The following is a 19,502-nucleotide window of genomic DNA, read 5'->3' on the forward strand; positions in this document are numbered from 1 at the left end:
AGGAAAAGCATGGGGCTTGGTAGAACGGGGTGGGAAGAGCCAAACCGCAGGCAGTGAAAGAAAAAGTGACTTTATGATGAAAGCAGAGTACAGACAACAACTTAGCACTTATAGACCTTAGCCAAGATCCTCTTGGGGCTCACCTGCCCCTGGACGCGTCTCCTGGTACCTCTACACGGACCCAGTGATGTGTAGGAACAGAGCCCTGGGCTGGCAACTCTAACCATCTGGAACCCTGACTCTCCCTGGGACTGCTTTGTTGGCAGGAGGGATCAGGTGATCTCAGAGGGCTTCTGGTTTTAAAATAGTGTGTTTTTTTGGCCCCTTCCACTCCCCAGGGATCCCATGGGAAGTGTGGTGTGTGTATTGGAGGAATGACTGTAAGCTAATGAGAACAAGAGTGGGACAGATTCCTTCCTCCAGGACTGGGGAACAGGCAGCAGGGACAAGAAGGTCCGGTGCTTTATGCTGCTTCTTCAGGCCTGGGCTCCTGGCAGGTAGGGCCAGCCCAGCCCCGTAACAGCGGCAGCTGAAGGACTCCCAAGCTCCAGGGCTGCCGTGTGGCTGCAGATGCAGAAAGGCTTCCATTTGTCCTGGGTCTCGCCAGGCACAGCGCCCCTGGCCATGGCACCGCTGGTGACTGCAGGCCATGGCTGCCCTGGTCACATTGATTACATAGGGGCCCAGAGTGACCACCAGGTAGTCATAGAGACGCCAGCACTCCTCCTGAGGAGAGGAAGGGATGTATCAATGCTCCTGCTCCATGGCCTAACATGGTCTCTCCCCAACCCTGGGACCCCAGCATGGGCTGCATGGCAGGCTGGAGGGGGCAATGATCACCTCAGAGCTGGAGAAGCTCAGACCCCCCCAGAGCACCACGCCGGCTGCCCCCAGTGCTGCGCCCACACCCATGGTCTGCACAAGGTCATCCTGAAGGTAGAGAGCTGCTAAGCCAGGGCTGGGCTGGCCAGATCCATCTGGGCCTACCTCCACCTTCAAGAAACTTTCTTGGCTCATTGACATGATCTGATTCCACCTCTAGAGTAGGGCCCCTTGGCATTGAGCCTCCAAGTGGCTTCTCAGGCCCTCTACTTAGAGACTGCCTCCCCTCAGACCAGGGCTCCAAAGGCTGGGCCTTGCCTTCCCTCTCAAGATCGTCCAGGGCAGAGCCATATCTCCTTGTCAGATGCTCCAGGACAAGACCTCCCCTCTCAGAACTAGATCAGGGCCTCCCCCTCAAACTCCCCTGGACAAGGTCTTCTCAGACCTTCCTAGGACAGAGCCATGCCTCCCCACTCAGTCCCCTACACCTCAGCTTTCACTCACCTGGGACAGGAACCTCCCAGAGCTCCAGTGTGTGAGGCGGGCATAGGCCAGGACGGGCAGGGGATGTGGATGTCCAGCGAGGGCCACACGGAAGGCCTCCTCCAGGCGGTATCAGACAAATGCCTGGTGGTGAGTAGGCGGCAGCCTGGGTGGGAGGTAGATGCTGGGGAAGAGGGCGCTAGAGGCAGCCCAGAGCCAATGCAGTTGGGTGTTGCAGGCAAGGGTGGCTGCATGGCAGTGGCCCGTGTAATTGGAAGGCATACCATGCCAGCCATTGCCACAGGCTGGGAAGTAATAGAAGCCCCAGGGCCCACAGGGCTGCAGTGCCTGGCCCAGCTGCAGCGTGTCCTCCATCAGTGCACGGGCTGCCTGTTCAAAGCCAGTTTGGGCCTTGTGGAGCTGCTCCTGGGGGTCTAGGTGGGGGAACAGCCGCTGTGCCCAAGCCCATAAGGCTGCAGGATAGGCTTGGCGGTGGCCCCAGTTCCCAGCCCAAAGGGGACTCCATTCCTCCCAGTCCAGCACTGCCAGGCCAATGAAGCCAGGTCCCAGGCTGTGGTGGATCTGGTAGGCAGCCTGTGCCAGGTGGCGGTCAAGGGGCACAGCCTGGGGGATGCCCCCATTGTGAGCTGTGCCCCTGGGCCCAAGGTAGGGATAGAGGCCGAGCTGGTTCTTGTAGAAGATGGTGACGTTCTGGCCATGGAAACGCTGGCCACGGTTGGCTGTGATGCCCAGGGCCTCTAGTGGAAGGTGCACACCAAAGCGGGCAATACGTGTGCTGAGGGTATGTTCCACAGCACCGAGAAGGGGCGTTCAGGGGCCTGCAGCAGGGGCTGGCCACACCCCAGACACAAGGCCACCCCTAGCACCAGGGCTGGGCTTAGCTGCATGGTCATGTCCCAGGGATGGAAACCTGCAGGAGAGACGGAGTGTAAGCTTAGAGTCTCCAACCATGGCCACACCTTCCATACAGCAGGGAAAGCTAGGAAAACTCCCCCAGCTCCTCCCCACAAGGATGGGAAGGTGGGGAAAGCATGGTCCCCCAGGGGCCCCATAGGCCTCTCAGAGCAATTACACCTCAAGCTGGCCTGGGCATCTCCCCTCCCATGTTGTCTATATCTGTCCTGGCAGCACTGTGCCCTCGGACACCTCCCCCACCCCCAGCTCTCACAAGTCCCCCCCTTTTTTTTTGTGAGGAAGATCAGCCCTCAGCTAACATCCGATGCCAATCCTCTTTTTTTTTTTCCCACTGAGGAACATGGGCCCTGGGCTAACATCCGTGCCCATCTTCTATTTTATATGGGCAAAAACAAAAACAAAACAAAACAAAAACAAAAACAAAATAAATAAAAAAATAAAAGGGGCCAGCCTGGTGGCGCAAGCGGTTGGGTGCACGCACTCTGCTTTGGCGGCTCGGGGTTTGCAGGTTTGGATCCTGGGTGTGCACCGACGCACCATTTGTCAGGCGGTGCTGTGGCAGCATCCCATGTAAAGTGGAGGAAGATGGGCATGGATGTTAGCTCAAGGCCAGTCTTCCTCAAGAAAAAAGGGGAGGAGTGGCATCAGATGTTGGCTCAGGGCTAGTCCTCCTCACACACACAAAAAATTTTTATATGGGACACTGCCACAGCATGGCTTGACAAGCGGTGCATCAGTGCGCACCCGGGATCTGAACATGTGAACCCTGGGCTGCCTAAGCAGAGCGCGCGCACTTAACCGCTGTGCCACCGGGCCAGCCCCCACAAGGCCCCTTCTCTCCTCTGCCCATCTTGTTTCCTGCCCCAAGAACACTCAGCCCCCACCTTGCTTGGCCTAATTCCTACTCAGCACTCAGGTCTCTGCTGTGACATCACCTCCCCTAGGAGGTCTCCTGGATCTCCAGATGGAGTGAGGGCACTTGGGCTCCCACTGTCCCAGCATGGATCCTGCTACTGTATGCCTGTCTGTATCCCTGTCTATTTGTCCCCTTGGGTTGAGACCCTATCTGTCTAGTTCCCCATTGTCTATGCCCAGTCCAGGGCCTGACACAGAGTAGGTGCTCAATGAATGGTGATGAATGAGTGAATGTGGAAGGGAACAGACACCCTGTCCCCTGGGCCTGGCAGAGTGGAAGCAGCAGAAGGCAGATGTCCCTCTACCCATGGCCCCAGGGCCAAGGTAGAGCTGGGGGCTCCTGCAGGTATAGGGGACCTAAGATGAGGCTGGGAGGCGAGGGTGAGGGTTAACAAATAAACTGTCACAGCCACACCCAACAGAAGCCTTTATTCAGCCACACTGACAGCCGTGAGCCAGAGCCATGGAGCCATCTCCTGGCCCTGAGTGGCACTCAGGAAACACACTCAAGCTAAAGCTGCCCCCAGGGGCCAGCAGCTGAGGTATGGCCAGTGGGCTGAGGCTGGTACTGTCCCGGGCAGTCAACTGATCCACAAACACAGCGCCTTGCCCTGGGTGGCCCTCATATGTCTTTCTCCATCCAGAATACGGCGCATCCTCTCAGGTCTTGGTATTGTGTCTCCAGCAGACTTTGTGGAGGGGACCCTGCTGGGGGTAGGGTTGAGGTGGTCAAGGGCTCAGGCAGGGGAGGAGGGTGGCGGCAACGATGGCCCCTTGGGGGCTCTTGGGGAAGCCTGGGCAGTCAGGCTAGGGGCCTTGCAGCGTGGCCGGGGGGAGGGGGCTCTGGAGAAGGCACTGAGCAGGTTGGCGGGCAGCCGTTGGCTGGTGAAGACCAGGCCCTGCACAGGCTCACCCAGCTGGTAGCCCAGGTGCGCATAAAAATGCAGCTGGTCATGTGTGGTAAGGTGTAGTCGGCGGAAGCCCCGGGCGTGAGCAAAGACCTCCAGGCCCTCCATGAGGCGGCGGCCAAAGCCACGGCCCCTCAGGGCCCGGGCCACCACCACTGTCTCCACTAGGAGGCTCTGGGGCCGGTCCAGCACTCGTGAGAGGCGGGCATGGCCCACCACAATGGGTGCTGCCTCGGGGGTGGGGTGGGGGCTCAGCAGCATCAGGCAGAGAGGGAAGGCGTCTGAGGACTGGCCCAAGGAGTGCAGGCGGGAGGCGCGGCTGCGGGGCCACTGCTCATTGATGAGGTCCGCACAGGCATCCAGGAGCTCAGGTCGGCAGTGCACAGGCTCCAGGGTCAGCTCAGTTGAGCCAGGACAGAGGGTCATCTCTGGATGGCATGTGGAACCCGGGGTCAGCTCAGCTAGCCTGGGGCTCAGGGTCAGCTCTGGCTGGTGTGCAGGATCCAGGGTCAGCTTGGCCAGGTTGGATCTCAGGGTCAACTCTGGCTGGCATGCAGGATCCAGAGTCAGCTCGGCTGGGCTGGTACTCAGGATCAGCTACATCTGGTTTATAGGGTCTAGGGCAGGGGTCAGCTTGGCTGGGCCAGGAGTCAGAGTCAGCTCTCGCCTACATGTAGGATCCAGGCTCAGCTGAGTCAGGCTGGGAGCCAAGGTTACCTCCTGCTGGGTTGCAGGTGTGTCAGTGCCAAGTTGGGGGTTAAGGCCACAATCTCCAGGTAGTGGCATTTCCTCAGACCACAAGGGTGCTCCTTCTGTGGACAACAGCCATGCTGGGCTGTGCCAGGAGGTAGGACAGGGCTGGGGCAGCGAGGGGCTGACACAGTGCTAGGGAGGCCATGCATCCTAGAACTAGTGGGCTGCACCTTGTCCCAATACTCACCTGATGGCGCAAGTGACGTGGAGGAGACCCATCCCCTATACCTGGAGGAGATGACTCAGGTGGAGAGCAGAGAGGATGGGTCCAGGGTGTCCTGCCCCACATGGGACAGAGGCTGAGGGCTATAGGCTTGGGCAAAACTCAAGAGCCCTGGTCCCAGCCTGCTCTGGCTACAACTTTGTCAGGACAGTTGATCCAGCCCCATACCACCGTGGCTGGTTGGCCACCGGACAGAACATGCAAACTAGACACCACGACCCCCTGCTTGAACCCACCCAAGTCTCCTTAGCTGCCCCTAGGAGTTCCCCTGTCCCTCCCTTCTCCCTACATTCCAGGCCCCAGCCTTTCTGACCACCTGGGCCATGCCCGCCACCTAACCAATCGTAGGGTGATACCCACCCATCAGGCTGTTTTCCCCTCCCTGGACTGCCTTCCCTACCTGGGGCACAGAGCCCATGGCCCCCTCCCCAACTTTGCCCAGCCCAGGACACTTTGATTGGGCATGGAGCCAACTGTTCCCTCAGATATGGCCCCAGCAGCTCTAGCAAGGGGCCTGGCTCAGCCACACAGCAATGTGGCTCCTGCAAGCCTGGTTCCCCACTGGCCTGAGTTTCGTAGCCACCCTAGATAAGGACCACAGCTTCCTTCCTACATCTACAAGGGTGTCCAACGGCCACCAGGTTGGGGGCCCAGAGCTCCTGCGCCCAAATCCCATTGTTTGCCCATCCTACCCCAGGCCCTGCTGGCAGGAGGGTCTATGCTGGGGGATTTCTGGGGGTCGGGGGGCTGCTGGGCCCCACCTTCTACTCACCTGCTCCAGAGGGGACTCCTGGCGTCCCTTCCCCACCTCCTCAGGAAGGCCCCCTGAGCTTGAGGCCAATTCCACACTGGTCAGTAACTGGTAGCCCCCTCCCCTCACACCACATCCCACTCAGAGAGCTATAAGCCCCTCACCTGCATCAGCCACCTCCGCAGCAGCCGCACTCCCGGACCAGGAGCGGGGAGCCCCAGGATCCGCCCCCCACGCCTGGAGCCCCAGACTTCCCCGCGAGCTTAACCCCTTCAGTGCTGACCCCACCCACTGTGGGCGGGGCTCCTGGGTCCTCAGAGAGGGGCGGCAGTCTCTCCTGTGCCTCGGTTTCCCCCTCCCTCCTAATGGGTGACAAACCGTGGGGTTTTGGGCGGTGGGGGCATCCAGGCTTTGACTCTGGGTGAGTGTGGCTCAGCATGCTCTGGGAGGGAACGACAGACGCAGGAAAGGCGTGCAGGGCGGCACAGCCATTTGAGGACCGAACGCGCGGAGCGGACGGGAAGCAGGGGGCGCAATGAGGGCTGACACGCCGCGCGTGGGAAGGGGGGCGGTACTGACATGTTGAAGCCGGGCTCGGGGTTGCTCCGCGTCCTCGCTCCGCACCGATGGGTATCTCGCTGTCTCTCGCTCGGGTTCTTTGGACCACCCCCGCTGGCCCCTAGCGGTGCGGCGGACGCACTGCAGCCGTCGCGTCTCGCCGCGCACCATCTGCTCGAGTCCCCGCCCCCGTTCAGTACGTCATAACACCGACCGCACGCACGCTCCGCTCTGGCTCCGCCTCTGCACCTCTCGCCCCTGCCGAGCCGGGCCCTGCCCCCTGCGCGTCACAGCTTCGAGCGATCGCAGGCTCCATTTCCCCTTGGCTCCGCCTCTTCCTGCCCCGGCTATACAGGCGTCTGTGGCTCTGTGCGTCGCCGCTTAGGTCCTGCTCCGATTTGGCTCTGCGGAGGCCCTGCCCGGAGCCACCGTGTCACAGCCCCGGCCAGGTGCAAGCCCCTCCTCCAGCTGGCTCCGCTTCCGCCTCACCGCGCCCCGCCCCGGGCTCGGACAGGTCTCGCCCCAGCTCGGCTATCTCGGCTCCCACCGGCCTCCTGCCCCAGTCCAGCGTGGAGATAGTCAGGCGGAGCTTCCTCCTGAAATTTGGGCCCCACCCTGGGAAGCAGCCGCCCTCGGACAGACATCGGATCGGAGTGGGAGAGACGAGCCTTTCCTGTGCCCTGTGGATCCTGGAGCCTGCACGTTCTAGGCGCTCAATAAATAGCTCTTGAAGTGAGAATCACGTCTGCTTTATTTGCGGGGCTGTAGCCTCTTAACGGATTCGGGTGTGTGCAGGGCTGGTTACTATCAACACGCAGTAGGAGCCAAGGGCTCTACCTCTATAGCCAGACTGCCTGGGTTCGAATCTCAGCTTTTCCATTTTCTGGCTGTGCAACCTTTGGCAAAGTGCTTACCCTCCCTGTGTGTGCCTCAGTTTCCTCATAGCATCGTGTTAGGATTGAATGAGTTAGCTTACTTAAAATGCTTAGTACAGGACTTGGTGAAGAATAGGCACTCAGTGAATGTCAGTTCTTGTGATTGCTGTAGTTTAAAGACTGGCTCAGTGTCTCTCTCTGAAGATGTTTATGACCCTCCTGCATGGGTACCTAAGGCTCTCTCTTTTTTTTTGCTGAGGAAGATTCACCCTGAGCTAACATCTATGCCAGTCTTCCCTCATTTTTTATGTGGGTTGCCACCACAGCATGGCTGATGAGTGGTGTAGGTCCAAGCCTGGGATCTGAACCCATGAACCCAGGCCATGGAAGTGGAGTGTGCTGAACTTTAACTACTAGGCCACAGGGCTGGCCCCTGAGGCTCTAACTCTTTGTGCAATTATCCCCGTCTGTAAGCATGTGTGCCTGTGCAGTCATATGCTTATGACCGTGGCGGAGTATACTCCTGACTGTGACCATGACTTGTGTGACTGTGCCTGTACTTGAGAAAGCTGTGGCCAAGCCCAGAGTGCATTAGGTGCGCAGTGTGTGCATCTGGTGTGTAGCCAATCACCACATGCCCTGCTGCTCACACCGTGCTCCCCTCCAGCCACGGTAGCAGTGACATTTGAACTCCACAGCCATCCGGGCCTGATCCTCAGGAGAGAGGGCACCTTGTAGGGTCAGGGGCCCACCACCAGGTGTGAGCTTGATGGAGAAACTGGCAGAGTTGAGGATGAGAAGGGCCTCGGGGTAACTGGGGTGCCAGGCACAGCGGCCATGGCCTGAGCACAGGGCTTGACTGCACAGAAGAGCGCCACTGGTCACGTTCAGGATGAAGGGCCCCAGCGTGCTGTCCACATATTCCTTGATGGCCTGGCATGATTCCTGGGTGGGAGGGGGAGTGTCAGGGATACCACGGCCATGCATGGGTCCACCTAGGGCATTGAGGTACTCACCTGCTGGCCAGCCAGGACTGCAGGGGTAGAAAGGGTGGGCCAGGGTCTCCCCAGTCAGCCTGGCAGCACCACCCCTGCCCCTGCCCCTGCCCCCAGCCTGGGCCTGAGCTCACCTTGGTTCTTGTGTTCTCCCAGCTCACCCAGAGTACCACTCCTGCTGCCCCCTGGGCTGCACTCTCCCCCAAGCTGTGCTCCAGCTCGTCCTGGGGAAAGGGACAGCATCGTTCTGTGGCGCCTCCCTCCCTCCCCACAGCAGATTGCTGTGGCAGATTACTGGGGCAGTAATCTGCTGGGGCAGATTACTACCACTGGATGGGACAAATAATTCGTAACCCCCACCTGGGGCTGCCCTGGACCCAGTGGCCAGAGGCAAGCCTGTCCTCACCCTAGCCTGTAAGTGCCATGCAGGTGGCAACTACATCTTTCTGATGAATGCTGAATCATCTGTGCCTAGCACAGAGCTTGGCACACAGTAGGTGCTCAAAGAACGGGATCAAAGTGCCCCAAGGCTGTGTGGCCTCTGTTGCTTAGGACCTAATGCCTGACAAGGTAGGCTACAAGGTGGGCAGGGCCACAGAAGGAGACTTACCAGAGGTAGAAAGCGGTTCGTCATGTCATAGAAGATCTGGACATAGGGCAGCACTGGCAGATTGGGGTTCCCAGCACCCACAGCCACACGGAATGCCTCACCCACACGGTGCCGCACAAACGTCCGTGACTTCCCCGTGCCCTCCAGTGCTGCAGGTATGTAGATCCTGGGGTAGAGGGCATGGCTCTGGGCCCACAGCCACCCCAGCTGGTCGTTCTGGGCACGGATGCCCGGCGGGCACTGGCCTGTGTAGTTGGGGCTTAGAAAGTCATAGTTGTAGCAGTCAGGGAAGCCGTAGAAGCCCCAGAGGCCACGAGGCCGTAGTGCCTGTCCCAGCTGGAGGGTGCGTACCATCCAGGCCTGTGCAGCCCCCTGGAATTGGTCCCGAGCTGCTGCCTCCACCAAAGGAGCCGACCAGTCGGGGTGCTGCCTCTGTACCAGTGCCCGTGAGCGCTGCCGGTAAATGTCCTTGGCGTCCCAGTTGAAGGCCCAGCGCGGGCGCCATGCCTCCCAGTCGATGACTGCCAGCCCTGAGAAGTTGGATGCAGGCATGGCAGCCAGGATGTCCTGGAATGTGTGGGCCAGGTGGGCATCCAGGCTGGCATTCTGGGGCAGGCCACCAAACACGGGCTCCCCAGTAGACGTGTAGTAGGGGTAGGTGCCCAGCTGGGAGCTGTAGAAAATGGTCATGTTAGGGCCACGGAAAGTCTGCCCTGGGTTGGCCACCACATCAAAGACACTGACGTCCACGTCCACACCGTGTCTCTCCAGGCACCACTGGGTGTTTGCATTCCAGACGGTGGTGAAGGGCTGGTTGGGTACCACGGGGCCCCTGGGGCCTTGGGCCATGCCGAGCAATGTCAGGAAGAGAGCGCAGATGGGAAGCAGATGGGCTGCCATGGCACAGGGTAGGTCTAGGGAAACCTGGCCAGGGGAGGCAGAGCTGAGAGCAGGCCTTGAACTCTGACCCCTGCTCAGGGCAGGCAAACCAAGCTCCTTGCTCATTAATCCACCCCTGTTCTGGCTTCAGGTAAACATTAGCCTGCAGGGCTCAGGGAGGTCAGAGGGCAAAGGAGAGGCACGGAGGGGAATACTGCCACTGGAGGACACATCGAGTAGCCCCTTCCACCAGACCTCTGCCTTCTGTCTCCTGCAGGCCTTGCCCAGGCCTAAATTTGCCCACTCCTCTCTCCCAAGGGCCACAGAAGTCATGACATCTGTTCTGAGCAGAACGGCTAAGAGCCAGGCCCTCAGCCCCCGGGGCAGACCTGACTGACGAGGGGGCCTTTCCTGTCTTCTCCCCCAGGAATCCTCGCCAGCCATTGGAGGTAGGAGGGGTGCTCCATGACCAAGGACAGGTCAGCCCAGCCCTCCTTCTGCCCACCTGTCCCTGCTGACCTCAGGGCTGAAGGGCCTCATCTTCCAAACTTCCTGACCCCGGGGTTGAAGGCCTTAAGCAGGACTCGGCAAGATTCTGTTCCTCAAATCTGGCTCCAGCCACACCAGAGGCTCTTAGAGGAAGAAGCTGCTGTTGGAAACTCTGAGCTTTCGTAAGGGGTCACCCCACCCAGTCTGGGGGCGGGCTGAGGGGCAGGCCCTGAGTTGGAGGGCTGGGCCAGGCAGCAGAGCCACCTCTGCAGCCCTAGCAAAGTTTCCCTGGTGGGGTGGGGGTGGGGGTGGAGGCTGGGCTGGAAGTGGCCCCTCCCACCCGGTCAGCACCAGCAGACCCAGCTGGGCAGGCCTGTCTGTGCTACTTGAGTCTGCTGTCTTGGGACTGTCTCCCCGATTGGCTGTGTTGTGACATTTGTGGGCTCTGGGTATTTTTGCCTTTGTGGGCCCCTTCTTCAAAAAAATATTTTAAAATATGTTACAAATATGTTGGTATAAATATAAATATAATCCAGACAGAATTCATTATTATGTATTTAGTACTAATATATATTTTCTTCTGATTAAAAACAATTAAAATTAAAACATGTTTGTGGGCCCCTAGAAGTACTGTGGGCCCAGGCCCTGTGCCTAGTGGATAAGTCAACCCAGCTTTAGGGACCTGTGTCTGAAAGGCACAGTGTTCGTGAAGTCAGGCTGTGTCGTCACCCTTTGTATACGTGCTGAGTCAGTGACTGTATCTTTGTGAAGCCCCAGTTAGTGACTATCTGGGCCTGTGCACAAACTCCAGTAGTGTGTATGTGCGAGTGTGGGACCCAGTGCCTGGGACTGGGTGTGTGTGAGACCCCGTTGTCTTTTGACCATGAGAACCCACGTTTGTGTAACCAGGGGGAGAAGCGCGGGTGTCCAGTGACCACATGCTTGCTCATTCCTTTGTAGTTTCACTTGTTTGCTGATTCAGAAGCTGGTTATTGAGACCTGCTAAGTGCCCAGGCCCAGGCTTGCCTGCTAGGGTGGGGTGAAGAAAATCCATCCCTGGCCCGGGTGGAAGTGCTGCCGGGATTTACGGCCCAGTATGAGCCTGAGCCAGTGACCCCCCCTAGCACAGCGGTCACTGGAGCAGTGACACAGATGGCTAGCCTCTGGGCTTGGTCCCCCAGGCTGGCTAGGATGGAGGAGCTGGCAGGGCTGAAGGAGAGGAGAGCCCAGGCTGCTGGGGGCTGTGGGTACATCAGCCAGGACCCGAGCACAGGACCTAGCCACAGAGGTTGTGGCCGCTGATCCTGTTCAGGAACCAGGGTCCCAGATGATGACTATTAGGCTCAGAGAGCCTGGCACAACTCCCAAGGGCTGAGGGAACAGGAGAACAGTAAGGCAGCACCTGACACCCTCTCCCTGAGGCTCCATGCTGCCTCCTGGTGCCCCCAGAAACCTAGATCTGCAATTGGCACAATCCAGCCAACCAAGAGGCCAGCATTCTCTAGCTGACCTCAGTCCAAGGGAGAAACTCTAATGGTGGAACAGCAGGAAGAAGCTGGGGTGCCTAAAGCCCTCCCCGACTCCAGGGCCCTGCCCACAGGCCTGCTCCTGCTAGGCTGGTCTAGTCAGATTGGTCCAAGTGGTATGTGTGTCTGGGGTCAGTCCAGCTCCATGGTCCAGCCCTGCCTGCTTTCTCCGGTTGTGCATACCTCAGGACCCTCTGAGCCACCTTACTCTCCATTACCCTCCCACCCCACCCCGGACAGCTCTGGCTGTCCCTGAGTTGCACTTTCCCCAAGGCTGTCTTCTAGGTCTTCCCAGGCAAGTGATGTGAGGTGGTCACAGGTTTGTATGGAGGCGTCACAGCTGGGTGGGTACAGGTCACAGCTGTGTACGGGAGGTCACAGATGTTTGGGGAAGGTAATAGCTGTGTAAAGTCACACATGTGGGGATCACAGCTTTCCACATAGGGAGTTACAGGTATGTAGGGGTCATAGCTAGGTGGGAAAGGTCACAGTTGTGTGGATGAGGTCACAGGTGTGCCTGGATCACCTGTGTGTTGGGAGGTTACAGATGTGGGTGGGGAGCTCACGGGTGTACCTGGGTCACATCTGTGTGGGGAGGTCACAGGTGTGTGTGGGGGTCATAGCTGGGTTGAGAAAGTCACAGGTGTGGGGGAGACAGGTCACAGCTCCTCCTTCCTTGCCCTCCCTCTGTTGGCTCCATCATCTCGTGGCCTTACTGACCAACACTGGAATCTTCTCTCCAGCAGGCCCCTCCCCAGCATGGCCACGAGCACCCGGGAACCCTTCCACCCCAGCCTCCTCCTCTACCATGTGAACTGACATTGCCCTCCCAGTGCTACCACCCAGCCCTTCTCTCCATTGTCTGCCATCATCAGCCAGAGGGATGAGGGAGCACTTTGTCACCTGAGTTGACATTGATTTGGTGGGGCTTGCTTCTCTAGGATCTGCTCCCCTAACCACACCACCCCCTCGCCCACATGCTGCTCTGGGGAGCACTCTCCACTGTCCAGCATCTGACTCGATCTTTGAATCCAGTGTGCATCTCCCTATACACTATCAGCCCCACAAGGACAGGGGTCTTTGTTGGTGTGCTTCATGAACACATCCCCAGCACCCAGCCCAGCGCTGGCACATGTGGCTGCTCAGTGTGTGTAGTGAACAGGTGAGACAGTCTCTGCCACCAGGCAAAGTCAGGCCTGATGCCACTTGAGGGCTGTCCCTCCTCCAGCCACACCCAGCCTCGAATTCCACGTCCCCAGCTGCATTCTGACTTCCTCCAGTCTTTGCCCATACTTTGCTCATAGCGTCAAGCTTCTCCCTCACCTTTCAAAACTCAATGTAGAAAGCACTTCCTTCCCTGAGTTCTTGCAGCTGGGCTGCCCTCCTCACCGCTTGGCTCTTTCTTGAGTCTGTCTCCCCAGAGCCCATGTTTCCTAAGGGCAGGGGCTGAGTCATCATTGACATGGACAGGAGGACCCCAAGTGTGGGTTTGGTGGCTGAGGGGAAGGACAGAGACCCACCCAGGGTAACTCCCTTCAGAAGCAGGGACAGTGAAGCAGGTCCGAGCTTGTCTGATTGCTCTCCCCTGGGACAGTGGGGGACGAGCCATGTTCTCTCATGGTCAGGACGGGTCATGACCTTTGAGGATGCCTCCCCCTTGCCCCATTCTGTGTCTCTGCAGTTGGACAGAGACTGGATCTCAAGATTCAGATCCCAATCCCATGTTTGTCCCCCACCCCCTCTATATCCAGTGGAGGACTGTGACCCAGCTGGGGAGAGGATGTGTGGCTGGAGTCCACCGCCCTTGGGAGTGGGGAGTGGTGGAGACGCCCTTGCCTGTGAGAACAGCAGGGAGGGGTGGTCTGGCTACTTGCCCAGCCAGGGAAGATCAAACATCTACTTCCCCTGTTCTCTCTGGGTGGGCAAGGCGAGGTGACTGGCACTGGCCCAGCTGGGGAGACAGGGGCAAGTAGGAGAAGCACAACGAGCCCCGTCCCTCACACAAGGTTGGGCCCAACTGCTTCCTAATCAATATGGAGAAAGCAAGGTCCTTGGTGTTAGGGTGGAATGTGAGTCCCTCCACTCGCAGTGGCTCTTGCCCCAGCAGAACAGCTGCAGAGTGGGCACTCCTGGGCCCCCAGGTCCCAGTAAATGCATTTTACAGATAAGAAGTCTCCAGCACAGAGTCTCACAGAGACAGAGCTGAGCTTACACCTCACAGAAGACCCTAGAATCTCTCTCACATGCCCTGGCCCAGGTGCAGACAGTCCAAGCACAGAAGTAGTTGTTTTATATTTAATTTACAAAAGAGACCCCAAAATAATAATAATAAATCATCCAGGGGCAGGGGAGTAGGATCAGGTCCTCCCCAGCCTGGCTGTGCCCCTCTTCTTCTTTGGCAGGGAGAGAAGGGACTTCCCAGCGGACTGCCCCTCCCCCTTAGAACAGGGGGATGAGACCTGGAATGGATGCCCTGCTGGGCATCCCAGGGGCTCTGCCCTCTCTGGACTCTAGTTCATCCACCCCTTGCAGGCTCCTACGTACCTGGCAGAGAACCTTGTGGCAGAGGCCAGCTTGCCTGGCAGCTGGGTGAGAGACCCTTACTAATTCCAGGTAAGGGCCAGAGCTGCCAGAGCCAGCAGGTTAGCGAGGTGGGACCCAGCCCAGGCCCCACTGGCACCCCCAGCTGCCCGCCTATGGTCCCACTGGCATTGCTCACCGCTCCAGCCTAAGTAGCACTGGCAGCGAAAGTGCGTCTGCAGGTAGCTGCGGTCGGCCCAGCTGAGCTCCCCCTCTGGTCGCAGCTGAGGCTCACCAGGTGTGTAGCTAGGCACTAGGCGGAAGCTGCTGGCACTGAGGTGCAGGAAGGTACTGGCGCTGGGGTCGCGGCGCACACAGCGCCCATGGCCATGGCATTGGGCCCAGCTGCAATACTGGGCGGCCCAGGACACGTTGACCACATAGGGGACCAGCAGCCGCGTCAGGTAATCCTTGAGGTACTGGCAGGTCTCCTGGGGGCAGAGGCCAGGGATCAGGGTCAGTTGTCTCAGCCCACAGGCCCAGACAGAAACTCAGTGTCCACACCGTGGTGACCGTACCTTCTTCTAACAGTGCACACGTGTGTACATGCACACACGTGCCTGAGCCCTCACTGCGCCTACTGCTGAGAAGGGAATGGGGGGAGAGACTGGAGCCCAGTGGGGCAGGCGGGGAAGGATGGAACTCAACAGCTGTTTAGGACAGCATCTCCCCTTTCCTGGCAGCAGGGGGGGGCCCCTGTTGGTATCAGGGATGCCTTGGGTGGGAGACAGATAAGGAGGCCAAACTAGGTTTGCCCACCTTGAGGCTAGCAGCCAGAAACCTAAACTCTCTGCCTGTCCTTGCAGACTCAGCTCCAGTAGGCTGGGAGGGTCTTACTTACTGTGCTGGTGGTGTACCCTGCATCCCCCCAGAGGATGACACCGGCTGCGCCCAGGGCTGCACTCTCGCCAATGGTGGAGATGAGATCCATCTGTGTGGGAAGGGGAGGGTCACTGGGGAAGACTGAGAGCACAGGGTGAGGAAGAACAGACAGGGTGGGCAGGCCCCAGCTTGTTCTGACTTGCTGACCCTCCAGCCCAATCCTCTCTTCTCACCCCCAGTTGAAGGCTGTTTCACTTTCATTAAGTGTTTAAACCACTTTCACCCCCACTTTGGGGCTCTGTTTCCCAAGCGAAGGGCCCACTTGACCCTAGGCTGCATCTATCAGGGTGGACTCCAAAGTCAGAATGCCCAAGTCCCTGCTCTGCCCTGGATTTGCTGGGAAGCTTTGGGAAAATTTCTCATCATCTCTGGGCCTCAATTTTCTTATCTGCAAAATGGAGATAGCGATGTCTCCCTTTCACAATATTCCAGAGAGAATGAGGTGAGGGGATGAAGAGTAGCCAGTGAACTACAGGGCAAGAGGCTCCCTGGTAACCCAAACCTGCAGTGGCTTCCTGAGGAAGAAGGCAGGGCCCTAGGAGGCACATACCTCGCTAAGCCCTGTGAGCTTGCGGCTATACGTGGGCCGTGTGAAGACGTACACTGGGAGTGCATGGCTGGAGTGGTGGGTGTGAGCCACTCGAAGGGCCTCCTGAACACGGAAGCTGACAAAGTTGCGGCCATGGGCAGAGGAAGCAAGTGTCTCATCCAGGTAGACGGAGGGGAAGAGGGCCGTGCTCTCGGCCCACAGCCAGGCCAGCTGGTCATTTCGGGAGACCTCAACGTCAGGGCAGCGGCCTGTATAGGTCTCCCAGTTCTGCACATAATCGTGGTTGTAACAGTCGGGGAAGAGGTAGAAGCCCCAGAGGTGCTGAGGCCGAACTGCCTTGACAAAGCGCAGCGTCTCCAGCATGAACTGCCGTGCAGCAAACTCAAACTCATATTGTGCCTGCTTGACTACGCGGTCTGATGGCCAGTCAGGGTGGCGACTGGCCACCAACTGGCGTGATGACCGGCGGTACACGTCCTTGTCTTGCCAGTTGCGCACCCACACAGGCCGCCAGTCCTCCCAGTCGATGACTGCCAGCCCTGCAGGCTCCTGCGTACGAATGTAGTGCTCCACATGGTCCCGCAGCATCTTTAGGTGTGCCCAGAGGCTGCCGTTCTGTGGTACGCCACCATGCACAGACCTCCCTGCCAAGTCAAAGTGTGGATACAGGCCCAGCCGGTCACGGTAGAAGATGGTGATATTCTGGTTCACGAAACCCTCATTAGGTGAGGCCTGCACATCGAAGACAGTCAGGTCCTTCTTTGGGTCCAGGGGCACCTTGAGGCGTGGGCCGCAGTCTTGTGTGGGCACGTCCCATGCTACCACAAAAGGCCGGCCCGTGAAGATGGGTGGTGCTGTGGGCTTGAGCTCTGTGGCCCATGCCACCGCCAATACCAGGGCCAGTGTGACGGCAGGGTCCGCGCCTGCCCACATGCTGGGGGCTGCAGGAAGACGGTGTCACCTGCCTGGCACCAGCTCAGGAACTGGGGGAAGGGTGAGAGCGAGCCAGTCAGTCTAGAGAATCCTGGAGGGGCCTACCCCAAACCCACCTACATTCCCAAAGCCCATGCTGTGTGAGGCACCATGCCCAGGGCTGTTCAGATCCTGTTACATGGGTGTAACAGGTCTGAGAGACCACAGGCCACTGAGGGGCAGGCAAGACACCCTGGGAACTCACTGCCAGGAGCATAGGCTCCTTCCTGGAGCAGATGGCCTATGGCTGGGCAAGGACGTCTGTTAGGTCTGTGACCCCTCTGAGAATCAGACGAATTGAGCTGTGGACTTGATGCCCAGAGACAAACACATGCCTGCATACCACCCAGCACATGGTTTCAGAGAGCCGCCAACCAGAGGCCCCCTCTCTACCCCGTGAACAACTCTTGGTCCAGAGAAAGGATAGCATTTGGATAAGTAACGCAAGGCACAGCTCATGCATCGGCTAGGAAGCTGGAACACAGCGTCGTAGTTGGTATCTGTGTAGCACTCGCCCGGCAGAAGAGTAACGCTGTCAGGAATTTGTCTCGAGTGCAGACACTCTCCGAAGCTTGATGGAGGCCCCGCGGGGACAAAGGGGCAGCGGACCTCCCACGGTGGCCCCCGCAGACCGACCCGTCCCTCCACAGCCCCCGGGAATGCGCGCGCCCGCCCGCCGGCCAGGCGGGTCGGGGCTAGAGCTCACTCCGCCCGGCCTTTGTGCGGGACCCCGCCCCCGCCCCGCACGTGGGGCCTGAGCCCGGCCGGGTGGGGGGTGGGGCCTCCGGGCCACCTCCCTGGGCTCATCCCCGGGGGTTCAGAACTCAGCCCACCGGGAGAGAGCCGCCAAGCTTGCACTGCCCGCCCTCACCTCGCGCGGGGCGCCCCCGGGACCTGCGCCATGGCCACCGCCATCCCCGGCCCAGCCCAGCCCGGCCCGGCCGGCTCCAGCCTTTTGCCCAGGCACTGCCCCGGCTCGGCGCCTGTACTGGCTCCGCCCCCCGGCCCGCGGGCCCTTTAAGAATCCAGCGCAGAGGGGGGCTCGGGGCAGGACTTGCGGCCGTGGCGGGAAGGTGTGCCCGACTTTCGCCCCGCCAGTGCTACGTTTCGGGCTCCAAGGTCCCCAGATCCTCCGCCGAGGAACGTGGCCACCCATCAGAGACCGTGAGGCCCCTCCGAAGGGGGCTTTCATGTGGAGTCTCAGCCGCAAGCGCCAGTCAGCCCGAGATTCCCCCCCCGCAGCCCGCGGCCAGTGGTACAGTCCTCCCGGCTCCGCGGCGCGGCCAGCCGCTTAAAGGGACAGCATAGGGACGGGAGTCAGGGAGGGAATAAAGGAGGTAGCGTTCCCCTGTCCGGCCATCAGGAGGTGCTGTGGGACCCCAAGGCCTTGGCTGGGGGCAGCAGCGGATCTGGCTCTGCATGCGAGTGTAGCCCCTAGTCCTGGGGCCCCTTTGTGTGGAAAGGGGGACGGTGACCAGAACCGATCTCCGGCCTCCCAGGACAGTAATGTCCAGCCGCCCACGGATCTGGGCTCCCCTCCCCCCATTCCCTGGTCTGCAGGGAATCCCCGTCCCCAGCCAGATTGGGGGAGGGGGCCAAGCACCCGCCTCTCAGCCCTCCGGGGTATGGGCCGAGGCAGTGGTTGTCCTGGCAACATGAGCTGTGGGTCGCAGCGTGGCTGGCGGTGCAGGGGGCCGGTAAGCCCAGCGTGGCCTGGGGGTAGGGCGCCCCATTGCCCCATACCTGGATCAGGGACAGGCCAATCCCTGGGCTCCCGGGTCCCCTCCTGCTTAGTCTCTGGGGGGCCTGTGGCAGCCCCCAGGGCTTCCTTTCAACTCTGGGGAGGCTGCCACCTGGCCGGACCGCGGAAAAAGACGGCTCCCCCGTGCCTCCACCTGGTATCCTGAGCCCTTTCGCCCGGCAAGCCCCTCCCGCAGGCTTGGAGCTGGACAGGGGCAAGACCTCCTCGCCTCTTCCTAGATCTGCTCCCCTGTGCGGGGTTCAGCTCCCCAAAGGGCCCAGGTCTGCCCCGCCAGCCCATTCCTCGCCCGAACGCCTGGGAGGGGAGGGAGGGAGCGCTGCTGTGAGCGCATCTATGGGAGTGCAGATCAGTCGTCTGCGCTGGGCTCACCTGTGTGGGAGTCCGTCGGCCCAGTAGATCGGCGGCCTCCCTCCTTCCCGGGGTGAGCCTCTCCAGCCAAGCTACTCGCGCCAGCTGCTGCCCGAGGGGCAGCCCGCCGGCGACTTGATAAACCCCATCCCCTCCCACCCGCTCCCGCCTCCCACCCCAGCCCTTTCTCCTCACTTCCTGCTGCCCCTCCGAAAGGAAAGGGCCAGGAACAGGCGCGGGGGAGGGGACCGCTTTGACCCTATTTCCCTCCGGCTTGCCCTGCTGGCTGGCTGCCCTCTCTACCCTTCCCCTGAGTAGACCCTGGCCCTGGGAACTGCACCAGGTGACAGGAAGGCTGTGGGACCCAGTTCAGGTGCCAGCCTCCTCCATGCCGGCAGCTTCCTTAGTACTGAAAGCTCTTCTCCCCAACCTTCCCTCGGGATTGAAGCACATCCTTAAATCCAGTAGCATGTGAGTAGAGGGCTCCTCGTGGTGGTGCTTCAAGGAGTCAAAATACTTGGGGGATGCTCAGCTGATAGTCCCCCAAAGCAGGTGGTGAAGAAGGGAACTAGTCCTAGACGGGGGTTGGGGAAACTCTCAGCCAGGAGCTGAGTCAATTTTTTTCCACTGAGAGCGGAAACGTCCTAAGTGTGACAGAGTGGACAATGTGTTGATGTGTGTGACT

At 59.7% G+C, this 19,502-nt stretch overlaps 4 protein-coding genes across 9 annotated transcripts; all 4 read right to left on the reverse strand.

Annotated features, from left to right (window-relative positions):
* Window positions 1-50: 50 nt before the first annotated feature.
* HYAL3 (hyaluronidase 3) lies at window positions 51-2,401 on the reverse strand. The gene is given in 5 exon segments (XM_058559323.1): window positions 51-516; window positions 519-726; window positions 841-930; window positions 1,327-2,093; window positions 2,096-2,401. Coding segments are annotated over 5 exon segments (1,401 nt in total). The 5' UTR covers window positions 2,379-2,401; the 3' UTR covers window positions 51-463.
* Window positions 2,402-3,775: 1,374 nt separating this feature from the next.
* On the reverse strand, window positions 3,776-7,505 carry NAA80 (N-alpha-acetyltransferase 80, NatH catalytic subunit). 2 transcript variants are annotated; one of them, XR_009222638.1, is made up of 2 exons: window positions 6,371-7,505; window positions 3,776-3,861 (listed from the first exon to the last, which is right to left on the reverse strand). XR_009222638.1 is itself a non-coding variant. In XM_058559546.1 (2 exons), the coding sequence occupies exons 1-2, from the start codon at window positions 6,518-6,520 to the stop codon at window positions 3,894-3,896; spliced, it is 867 nt and encodes a 288-aa protein (XP_058415529.1). In that variant the 5' UTR covers window positions 6,521-7,505; the 3' UTR covers window positions 3,846-3,893. The 2 variants fall into 2 exon arrangements, 1 of the variants encoding a protein (XP_058415529.1); XM_058559546.1 differs by having other exon boundaries at window positions 3,846-4,610.
* A 31-nt stretch (window positions 7,506-7,536) lies between these two features.
* On the reverse strand, window positions 7,537-10,520 carry HYAL1 (hyaluronidase 1). Of its 4 annotated transcripts, none has more exons than XM_058559311.1 (4): window positions 10,214-10,517; window positions 8,830-9,753; window positions 8,354-8,443; window positions 7,537-8,169 (listed from the first exon to the last, which is right to left on the reverse strand). In XM_058559311.1, exons 2-4 carry the CDS (start codon window positions 9,727-9,729, stop codon window positions 7,852-7,854), a joined length of 1,308 nt encoding a protein of 435 aa, XP_058415294.1. In that variant the 5' UTR covers window positions 9,730-9,753; window positions 10,214-10,517; the 3' UTR covers window positions 7,537-7,851. The 4 variants fall into 4 exon arrangements, with proteins under 4 accessions (XP_058415294.1, XP_058415280.1, XP_058415272.1 ...); XM_058559297.1 differs by having other exon boundaries at window positions 10,228-10,516; XM_058559289.1 differs by having other exon boundaries at window positions 8,830-10,516.
* A 3,484-nt stretch (window positions 10,521-14,004) lies between these two features.
* Window positions 14,005-18,909, reverse strand: HYAL2 (hyaluronidase 2). Of its 2 annotated transcripts, none has more exons than XM_058559279.1 (4): window positions 18,839-18,909; window positions 15,736-16,718; window positions 15,145-15,234; window positions 14,005-14,734 (listed from the first exon to the last, which is right to left on the reverse strand). In XM_058559279.1, exons 2-4 carry the CDS (start codon window positions 16,666-16,668, stop codon window positions 14,327-14,329), a joined length of 1,431 nt encoding a protein of 476 aa, XP_058415262.1. In that variant the 5' UTR covers window positions 16,669-16,718; window positions 18,839-18,909; the 3' UTR covers window positions 14,005-14,326. The 2 variants fall into 2 exon arrangements, with proteins under 2 accessions (XP_058415262.1, XP_058415255.1); XM_058559272.1 differs by lacking the exon at window positions 18,839-18,909 and adding an exon at window positions 17,579-17,666.
* Between the last annotated feature and the right edge of the window lie 593 nt (window positions 18,910-19,502).

The sequence above is a fragment of the Diceros bicornis genome, chromosome 2, assembly GCF_020826845.1.
Source record: "Diceros bicornis minor isolate mBicDic1 chromosome 2, mDicBic1.mat.cur, whole genome shotgun sequence".
Taxonomy (NCBI): Eukaryota; Metazoa; Chordata; class Mammalia; order Perissodactyla; family Rhinocerotidae; genus Diceros; species Diceros bicornis.

Bases quoted from the DNA above. Each gene is read 5' to 3' on its own strand.
- NAA80 (XM_058559546.1), bottom strand. From the start codon at position 6,520: ATGGTGCGCGGCGAGACGCGACGGCTGCAGTGCGTCCGCCGCACCGCT. The intron at 4,611-6,370 runs GTCAGTACCGCC...CCTGCATGCCAG, and splicing joins CCCGAGCCCGGCTTCAACAT to CCAGAGTTGACCCTGAGATC.
- HYAL2 (XM_058559279.1), bottom strand. From the start codon at position 16,668: ATGTGGGCAGGCGCGGACCCTGCCGTCACACTGGCCCTGGTATTGGCG. The intron at 15,235-15,735 runs GTATGTGCCTCC...CTTCCCACACAG, and splicing joins AGCTCACAGGGCTTAGCGAG to ATGGATCTCATCTCCACCAT. The intron at 14,735-15,144 runs GTAAGTAAGACC...CTCTGCCCCCAG, and splicing joins CAGGGTACACCACCAGCACA to GAGACCTGCCAGTACCTCAA.
- HYAL1 (XM_058559289.1), bottom strand. From the start codon at position 9,834: ATGAGCAAGGAGCTTGGTTTGCCTGCCCTGAGCAGGGGTCAGAGTTCA. The intron at 8,444-8,829 runs GTAAGTCTCCTT...CCCTTTCCCCAG, and splicing joins CGAACCGCTTTCTACCTCTG to GACGAGCTGGAGCACAGCTT. The intron at 8,170-8,353 runs GTGAGCTCAGGC...CCTCCCACCCAG, and splicing joins GGGAGAACACAAGAACCAAG to GAATCATGCCAGGCCATCAA.